Source organism: Stegastes partitus, unplaced genomic scaffold (genome assembly GCF_000690725.1).
Source record: "Stegastes partitus isolate 25-593 unplaced genomic scaffold, Stegastes_partitus-1.0.2 Scaffold116, whole genome shotgun sequence".
NCBI classification, from domain to species: Eukaryota; Metazoa; Chordata; class Actinopteri; family Pomacentridae; genus Stegastes; species Stegastes partitus.
In genome coordinates, this window is record NW_007577847.1 from 643,722 (window position 1) to 653,763 (window position 10,042).

The window sequence follows — 10,042 nt, forward strand, 5'->3', positions numbered from 1 at the left end:
GTAGGGCGAGGACCCGTCCATCGCCGCTTGCGGCTTTAATTATGATTGTACTTGTACCTCAAAACTACGCAGTGCTTCAGTAAATGTACTTTCATGAGACTTCCTGTAATGCACACTCCCAGTTTTGATTGAAATTGTTCCTCTTATGCTTCAGTTTCACAAATGTGAAAGCGTCAACACATCCTGCAGGCAGACATGTTGCAACTAAAATCCCGCACTAGCAGCCGTGTTAAAAATAGATGAACGGATCCGGCCAGGCTCCAACAGCTCCAGAGTACTGATCTATACTCCGCTGTAAACTCACACAAACACACACACATACATCAATACTGCTGCAATCCACCACATAAACGACAAAGTCTCTCCTTATGGCAATAAATTATTTTAATGCAAGACTCATCTAAAGCAAAATGCATCTAATGGGTAAATTGGTTTCGTATGTTTAGCAATCACAACCTTTATTCTTTCTTTTTTTTTCACATTTTCAGTTTTATTTCCAAGGTATATAATAAAAATAATATTAGAATCATTTTTTTCACATCAGGGTAAGCAAGAAAAAAAAAAACACAGACATCGCGGCCATCAAGAGTTAACAGTAATCAAACATAAATCACCGTCATCTTTAAAAATGCATTCCATTTATTGTCGTATGATTCCACCTGAAAACAGACATTTGCAAAAACAACTTGTGTGCAAATTAAAGGGATACATTTCAAGCATCAGCGTCTTAAGAGCACCCCGTGGCTCATTAGCAGCCAGGGTCTTGGTGGCCTTTGAGTGAAGGGGGGGGGGGGTCCAGAAATAAGGGGCAGTCCTTGGGCATTGTAGAGAGCATAGCTGAGGGGAGGGTTAAGGAGGGCTGTGGATGGTTGAGGGGGGCAGGCAGGAGTGTTATCTTACAGAGGTAATGATCATAAAGTGCCAAAGAGCATCACGCCAGATGAGCCTGAGATCCAAGTGTACTGTGTGCGTGTGTGTGTGTGTGTGTGTGTGTGTGTGTGTGTGCGTGTGTGTATGTGCGTGCGTGTGTGTGTGTTATGTGTTGGTGCACAATTTCAGTGTAGAGCCTGAGATTCAGGTTATGTTTAGAAGCTCAGTTACAAGCTGCAACAGCGTAACCCTGAACAGGTCAGTCAGTCAGTGCTGAGGGGCTTCACATCAAGGTAGAGTGAGTGGCTCTGGGAAGAGGCTTCCATACGGGATCAAGGCTTTCATTTACGGACGAGTACAGGACTTGTAGAGGAAATGGGAGGGTAGTAAGGCAGACAGGGGGAGAGAGGCGATGGGGTTTGAGGCACAGAAATGGGGGCAAGAGGGTAATGGGGGTGAACAGTTGGGGAATAGCGTTATGTCAGCATGTCCCAGAGACAGCAGCAACACAGAGCTGTCCAGCAGGCTGTCAGGCATGTGTCTCCTGTGTCGTCCCTTCTCCTGTCTTCCACCACATACACTGCAGAGACCGGAGAAGAAAAGAGTTTGGGAGGGTTAACGAGATGAGAGAGACGAGAGGGCAAAAGAATGGAAGATAAATTTCAAGAACGCAATTAGCGATTTCTTTGCCTTAAATTGCACCAAACCAGAGATAATTCCGGGAATTACACTGTCAACTCTCTCAGCAGTGAGTTCAAGTGTAACCGCGGCTGATATGATTTTCCTCTAATTACGTTCATCATGGGAGGCACATCTCCATGGTAATACCATGGCAGCCCAGAGCCATGATCAGACAGCATTACAGTTGAGTAGCATTAGCGCTGCTTAGAGGTATCACTGGGCAGATAAAATGAGATCTTTTAGGACTACATTCCTCCATGCCCAAACAAGACATCTCCTTTTACTTAACATGTCTAGCAGTGGCTTTATATCACCTCTAGTCGATGCATCTAAATTAAACATCTGCTACCCATACGTGAGGTTTAACAGCTGTTCCAGCCAACAGAACAAAACACAAGTCAAACAACAGGCCTGAATGAATGCATCTCCCCTTCCTCGTGTTGCCATTAATCATTCATGTGGAGGCAAACACTCATCCAGCTCTTAACAGACTGTGTGACATGTTACCAAGGTGACCTGATCCTGGTCAGTAGACAAAGTGAAGGCAGCTCTCCATGACCATACCTAACCATCAACGTGAATACTGATAGCAAAAAAAAAAAACAAAAAAAAACAACAAAGAAGTGATTAATGATTGGCTAATATTTAAAAAAATAAACAGCGCTATCAAAATGACTCAGCAAGAATCTCACAGCAGAACATTTACCTTTGATCAAACCAGGAGAAGCTTATCTTAAGTCAGCTACAAGAGCAGTAACACCTCGCCGCCTGCTTTTAAACATCAAGGTGTTAACTACGTTCTCTGCAAAAGGCTGTTCTCTTTGCATATTCATTTTGAATATTTTACAATGTGGTGAGGTTTTTTTTGTTGTTGTGTGTTTCACAGCTTGTGCTACAGTTTATTGGATGCTCAGTTGGGAGTTGCTGCTGCATTTACACACCTTTTATCTTAAACCTGGCTTGACTTCACACTTTTGAATCCTTAATTGCTTATTCTGTATAATAAAAGTTTGAACATTTTCCAGTTCCAGACAGAGCTGCAACAATTTACCGGTGAACTGATTAGACTCAATAACAGCTACTTTAATAAACCATTAATTAGGTTGTTTTTCAAGCAAGATGCAAAATATCTTCGCTCCAGCTGTGAGGATTGTAAGGATTTTCCGAAACCTAAGCAGCTAAATGGAAGTGAGTCTCATTAGTTTTATTATTTACCTGAGCTTCTCCTACTGTGACTTATCAAATTACATCAGGGAAAAAGGCCTGATAAAAAAAAAGGCTTAACCAACTGCTAGAATCTGCAAAGCAAAGGTCACTTAACCAATGGAGGAAGCTGATAGATTAATTCTCAACACTAACAGAAGGTAAAGAAGTGCATATGCGGTGCAACTGTTCCAGAAAATGTTGTGAGTGTCTGTATGACAAAGGAAAAACATCTTTAAACTTTTTAATTAACCTGCATTTCCTAATTCTTTCACCTCTATTTAGATGTTGCACATTGTGATTCAAACTGGAGGAAACAGGATAATAACAGGGCACAGCTCAAACCGGCTGTGGTGAGAGACAACAAATGTTATTTTCAGTAATCATTACGTACTGAATTGTTTCCACTGGAACATTTTAAAGCATAAATAACAAAGTCAGCTTTACTGGTCTCCTGACAGTAAACATGCAAGCAGGTTAGCTCACTAGTGGTAGTGCTAACTCAGCTGTGTCACGTGACTCTCGCCTTGCAGGTCACAGCAGTCTGGGGAGAATCTGTCAATGCAGCCCTGCAGCCTATTTCCAGTGCACAAGTCATTCAGCAAAACTCTTCTCATACCGTCAGTGGTGTTCCAGCCATTCTGGTCTTACATCCCTATGAATACTACAACATTTTCCACCCATACGTGTTGAGTGTGACCACTCACCTGTGTTCTTAGGAGGCTCTCCATACATAGGTCCAGGAGGGGGTCCACCCTGCCAGCCAAACTGTGGTTGTCCAGGGTAGCCCTGATAAGGAGGCTGTCCTGGGCCAGGATAAGGACCTCCAGGGCCCATTGGTCCTGCAGGGTAGTTAGGGTATGCTGGATTAGGCTGCTCCATGTTCACAGGGTATCCCTGTGCAGGATAACCCTGAGGTGGGTAGCCTTGTTGGGCTGGGTAGCCTGGAGCAGTTGGGCCATTGCCTGGGTATGGAGGGGGCTGCTCGAAGTTCATCTTGGGGTTGAACAGTCACTATGGAAATTAGAAAGACAGGATTGATAATATAAATATTGGCACTTTTCTTGTCTGTGGACACACTGAAGACACATGGATTCAAACCTATTTCATCTATGCTGCTATTAGTGTTTAACAAATTGAACATTTTGCTAGTCAACCAGCTACAAAACATCAAATATCACATTTCTGAAATGAGCACACGTTGTTTTTTTCTGCGTTTGTCAGGGCTCCAGACCGCGACCAAAGGGGGTCACATTTGTGACCTCTTTTTGAGAGTGTGTGAGTAGAAATTTCAACTGGTCACATTGGTGTGAGTGCATGATGATCACGAGGCTGTATTGGTGTCGCTGTAACCGCAGGCAGCAACTGTGTTAAACCATAGTGGTGGAAAGTAGTACTTTTATAACTTCCGTGGCTCTGTCGGTCTGTATCTGCCTGGTGGCTCAAACAAGCTGTGTGTTAAAAGGTAAAGTGGTCTTTATTTTTAAATGAGGGAAGAGGAGGGAGGCAGGCAGAGAGAGATCTGACATTACAACACCCTAGTCCACTCTTTTCAAAATCATTTTTGGTCACACACCTGTCCGAGCACACCACAGCCACCTAACAGCATCTACCACAGCCTGTAATGAGAAAGGTGGTCGCACCGGTGCTACCAGTGGAAAAAGTGAGTCTGGAGCCCTGATTTATGCAGAAATACCAGTAGAAGGACACATACGAAACAAAAATATAACTGCACCATGTAATATTTCTTTAAACTCTGTCCTCTATCTCCCTAATAATTATCTGTTGCTCTAACATCTCTACAACAGAATGGATGTCATGAAATAACCAAGGGCAAACTATATTCTAAATGATAAGAGGCAATTTGATAGTGTGCTCATAGACCAGAAATCACATGTCAGCACTGAGTCACACATTTGTGTCACTTAGCCTTAATGAGGCTGTTGACGCTGGCTTGTGAAATGTCCCACTGTTCCCGGACATTTCGAGGAACTGAATTGTGTAATTCACGAGTTCCCATTCATTCAAAAGTCCATCGAGAGTTCTTCATGGGAAAATTGTCTGTCATACCATGCCGTCTGAAAGAATTTCTTCGACAACAAATAGTGGATTTGCTGACATTCAAGCGCCTGACTACATCCTTAACTGATGTGCCAGCAGCTAACATGTCCATGGCTAATCCTCTTGTTTCTCTTGTCATGTGTGGCATCGTGTCATGGAAATAAAGCTGCATTTCAGGATGGCATTTTATAGTCACTGGACAAAGGAGTGTCTGTGTACAAGTCCTACTATCTGATTATTGTCCTTTAAAGCCACACCTGACGAGGCTGTAGATTAACTCAGTGGCTGAGAATGTGTTACCAGTTAAAGAGCTCTAAAAACCTTGTGTGCACACTTGGGTAAACTGAACCTTTGTCTAAACATAACAATAGAAATACGCATTTTAACCTCTTCAATAGGTTAGAAAAGAAGACCATTTACATGCTGTGAAATGACTAGTCACATATATAAGTATAGAAAAAAGATCTGTTTACATCTAGGCCTTAATAATACTACTCGACATGACTCGATAGATAGTGATTTTCCTACTACACAAACAGAAGTAGAGACATTTCGGGGTAGTTAAATTATCCTCTGGCTCTTTCTCAAAGACCGATCTCTAAATTTGAGCAAATCTCTCCTAACTTGCTTCATTGCTCTTTTCCACCTAGAATTCATTCCCCCTTTTCATCTCCTCACCCCTCTCTTTACACCCTGCCTCCCTTTTAGTTCCCTCTCAAGATGGTTGAGTAGCCTCTAGAGTCAGGTAGGTAACAAATCCCCTGAGTCCTGATAAAACATCCCATTTTCAGACAGGTATAAAAATTATGCAACTACTACCCAAGAGAGAAAAGTATACATCATGTAGTTGATCCTCCTAATCCTAAAACCTGTCTTTTGCCATTTTATGCTTCTGCAGACTCACACTGCAAACAACCACGATCTCCACAGTCACACAGGAAAGACAAGCGCAGAACGATATTTGAATGTTTGCACAGGGTGTCTTACAATTCAGTGGTCATTCACAGCCCACATCAACTCCATCAGAGATAAGCACTATTATCTTACTGTTCACACAGAGACTTTACAAATAGAGAAGCCAGCTCCACTGTGTGAAGGGTGAGGCTAATGAAATGAGCCATAGGATAGAGAAAGGGAGAAAGAGATTGCTGTGGCCACGCAGGCCTGTACCGGTTGTACTTTCACACTTAGTTTTCCTTCTCACTCAGAAACAAACAAACGTGACGTACTAGATCACACATTCATGTTGTGAGAAACTAGCAGAAATAAGAATCGAGACACCATTACTTTTAATACTGTTGTCTATACAGTCACTGCTTTTTAATCTTTAGTTCATTCTGAAAGCATCACTCACTGATTACTGTGGTAAAACAAATGACACGTGCAAACTGACATCCAGCCACGTAGCAGAGATATTGTTCATGATTAGTATTAGTATCTACAAGTTATTATTCCACTCTACTCCTCGTGAGAAGGAAGTACATTTCCCAAACACACTAATGGCTTCTGATAAAGTAGATCCGGGCCCATCACAAACCCCCATGCTAGCCTTCATCATTGGATTTGCTCATGCAGAACAACCATAACAACGGAAAGTGGGCCAGATGGAGAACAGCAACTGTGCTTGGCCTCACAGGGTTCCTTTGTCATGTTGTTCATTTACACTGCAAACATCCTTACTGCTCATCCTCTCCATCCACGTCCAATCTTCGGTCTAAAATAAAAACAGTCGCTGGAACTGCGAGCTGAATTGCATCTAGAGTTTTAGCTCAACTTGTAAGCACAATTGCACTCGCTAATTCCTGTATCTGTACTTGTTATCTAAAAAATTATGTTGAATTTATTGAATTCAAAGTATCTCTAATTGCTTAATTACATTTGTAGCAGGTTTATTCGTGGCTCTTGGGTATTGTAATACCTGAGGATAAGAAAGTACATTTCTACTAATTTCTAAATACTGTGAGACTGTTAAGATTAAACAAGCCACGGAGGAAATGGAAGTAATACAACTGTTAATGCACAAATAAGCTTCTCTGTGTGGTGTTTTTCCAAATGACATTTTCACCTGGACATTTCCCCACCTGAATGTGCTCTTAAAGCTACTGACAGATGACACGGCCTCTGTAACTATGGTTACTGTGCTCCAGGAGGAACTGAACGATCCCTGGTGATTTGTTTTTGTCACGCCTGTAAGCCAGCGCGCACAATACCGCAACCCTGGAACTGGCTCACCTAATGGAATACAGGCGGTTTTAATGTTTTCATTGCACCTGTCCTCACTGTGCTATGACTACCAGAATGCCTGATGAGAAACAGGTCTATTATTAGAGCGCTCTTTCTCCCTGTTAAAAGTTAGGCTTCGTCTATAGTGTTAGATTACTGACTGAAGGCTAAGAAAGGGGTTTCTTTCAAAGGGACTTTACAAATAATGAGCAATCTGACACCACTAAGGATGTCTACCTATACCATCAACACTCACTTAGGAGGTTGCTGTACTTTTATTGTGCCCACATAAACGCACCCTAGACTTTGCTTTCAGATTAGGTTTTGACGATAAACGATTCACAGCTCTTGACGCATGTTGACACGTATGTAGGCTCGCTCGGTGTGTCTTGGCTTCGTGGCCGTATGTCAGTTTTCCTGCGTGTCATTTGTTTTTCCCCTGTTGAACCGCAGAAAGAAGCGAGTGAGCTCAGCCAGTGTTTCCACAACAATATCGTGATGATAATATCACATACAGGCACACACATGAACAGGTCACCTGAGACCTTTCTCAATCCATTAGGTCCCTCTAAACTTAAAAGCACAGCCGATACTGACAAAGAAAAAAAAACAGGCATTGTCAGTTCACAAACTAATGTGTTATTATAATAGCAGCATTTAACCATCTATTATTTTGAAAAAGAAAAACACAGCTGGGTGGAAGTTCTAAACCTCAATCAAAGCATTATTGCTGTTGACTAAGGAAATTCAAATCTAAATTACCCTTTATATAGTTTAACACTGCGGTTGCCACGGTATAAATGCCAAATTTATCCTGATAATAAGTTCTAAGTCCAATGACCTGACAGTATACTGGGAAAACAAACGCGAACAAAGAAATTAACTGTATTCAGATAGAAATTTACGCAGGCAATGTACTTGTTTTGTCAGCTTTAAAGTAATATGTCCAGTAGAAGTACTCGCTATTATCACAATAGCCATCTTGAAGCTTGTAATGCCACTGTCTTGATTATAAACTATATGACCTGACAGGATACTGGGAGAACAAATATGAACAAAGAAGCTTCTATTCACCAGCATAGAAATGTTCACAGGCAATGCACCAGTTTTGTCATTTTTAAGTTATGTGCTGTAGAAGTCCCCCCTAGTAATACAATAGCCATTGTTAACCTACAAATATCCTGAAATTACATGTATAATGACCTGACAGAATACTGGGAAAACAAATATGAACAAAGAAGCTTCTATTTTATTTATTCGGATAGAAATTTAGACAGGTAGTGTACATGTTTTGTCAGATAGATAGATAGATAGATAGATAGATAGATAGATAGATAGATAGATAGATGCATGTTACATAATAGACACATAAGGGCACAATGTACTAAAGAACACGCAATTGCCATGCAAATCACGTTGGTCAAAGAAGTCCAGTAGAAGTTCCCCCCATTGTTAACATACAAATGCTAATATCCTGATAATAAATTACACGTACAATGACCTGACAGGATACTGGGAGGACAAATATGAATTTAAAAAAACTCCTATTTTACTTATTCAAATTGAAATTTACGCAGGCAATGTACCAGTTTTGTCAACGTTAAAGCAACGTGTCCAGGAGTAGGATTACCTGTTCACACAATAAACACTCAGTTTTAGTCCCTAAAATGATGACCTACAGGGCAGCAATAAAATCAGGTTTCTACTGACTGGGTTTAAGCTGAAAGAGGCTCATTATATCGAAACTATGTGCACACAAGCTGAGTTATCCGTGTGACAAAGCAGCTCTGTAGCCTGGCAGCTCCATGTCTAGAGACATCACGAGATAAGGCTGGGAGTAGGTGAAGACACCCCATTGGACCCAATTAGAAAGAAACCAGAACCACAAGTTAGCTCACACAAACAGCCACTTAGGGCAAACAAAAGCTAAGTGAAGACATCTGATAGAAGAAAATATTTAGTATTTTTCCAGTACAGGAATCCTACAAACCTGAGGGACGTTTAGCCTCACAACAGAAAACTGATTTTAAGCTAGCGCTACTTTGTTGTTAGCTAAATATGGGCTTTTGTTAGTACAATCAACCTGCTAATATTAGTGCTGATATTAATAAGCACAAGAATAATTAGGCGAAGATGATAAAAATGGCAGAAATACGCAACCGTTAAAATAAACCAAACCTAAGAAGCACCTGCAGGCCACAACCGGTCCACCAACGTTCGGCTTCCCTCCCCCCGAACTTCACAGTGACTATGCTCATTATCACATTAACACAAAAAAGTTACGGACCCGTCTGCACCGCCTACCTTTAAAACAAACGCTATCCCGGTGTTTAGTAAATAGCGGCGACGTCTGCGGGGCCAGGGAACTCCGTCGCTCTTCGGTGTTTGGGACTATTTTGTACCGCAATATGCGACCCTTCCACTGAAACTCAGTGCGTGTCGCGTTCGCTTGGACGTGACGTCGTGTCGAAGGGCTCGGGGAGTGCCGGAGGGGCAGCGGAGCCACCTGATTGGCTGAGGAGCTGGCCGTTGCTCGCAGCGACCAATCGCAGGCCACAGCGATGACCAAGAGGGACGTCAGGGAAAAACAATGACTCCTGATCATTTGACTATATGAAAGATTAAACTACACCAGCAGGTGACGGCACGAAACCAACTGAGGGTATTACTGAAATGAGTGACCAATAAATGTTAATCATTCATTAGTGACCCAGTGCCTTTTCGTCAGCTTAGATTGAGGAACCGATGGAAATTTTTGATGTGTCTTACACGTTGTTAAACGCATGAATTGTCGATATAAGATGTTAGAATAGGCATATAAACTCATATTATTAAGCTTTACATCCTCGTTCTTCTATTCATCACATAACGGTGGACCTGTATGGGTACCGTGCACTGCTGATTTCCTGCCAGTAGATGTCAGACTAGTCCCAGCCAAGTCCTCTCTGAATTTCTTGCACTGCAGTGAACAGGCAATGGGTTGTTGTGCTTTTATGTAAGATTA

General features: G+C 41.9%; 1 protein-coding gene across 1 annotated transcript; it reads right to left on the minus strand.

The window, feature by feature from the left end:
* Positions 1-366: 366 nt before the first annotated feature.
* LOC103354686 (cysteine-rich and transmembrane domain-containing protein 1) lies at positions 367-9,492 on the minus strand. Its single transcript, XM_008278131.1, has 3 exons — positions 9,343-9,492; positions 3,462-3,768; positions 367-1,450 (listed from the first exon to the last, which is right to left on the minus strand). The coding sequence occupies exons 2-3, from the start codon at positions 3,748-3,750 to the stop codon at positions 1,347-1,349; spliced, it is 393 nt and encodes a 130-aa protein (XP_008276353.1). The 5' UTR covers positions 3,751-3,768; positions 9,343-9,492; the 3' UTR covers positions 367-1,346.
* Between the last annotated feature and the right edge of the window lie 550 nt (positions 9,493-10,042).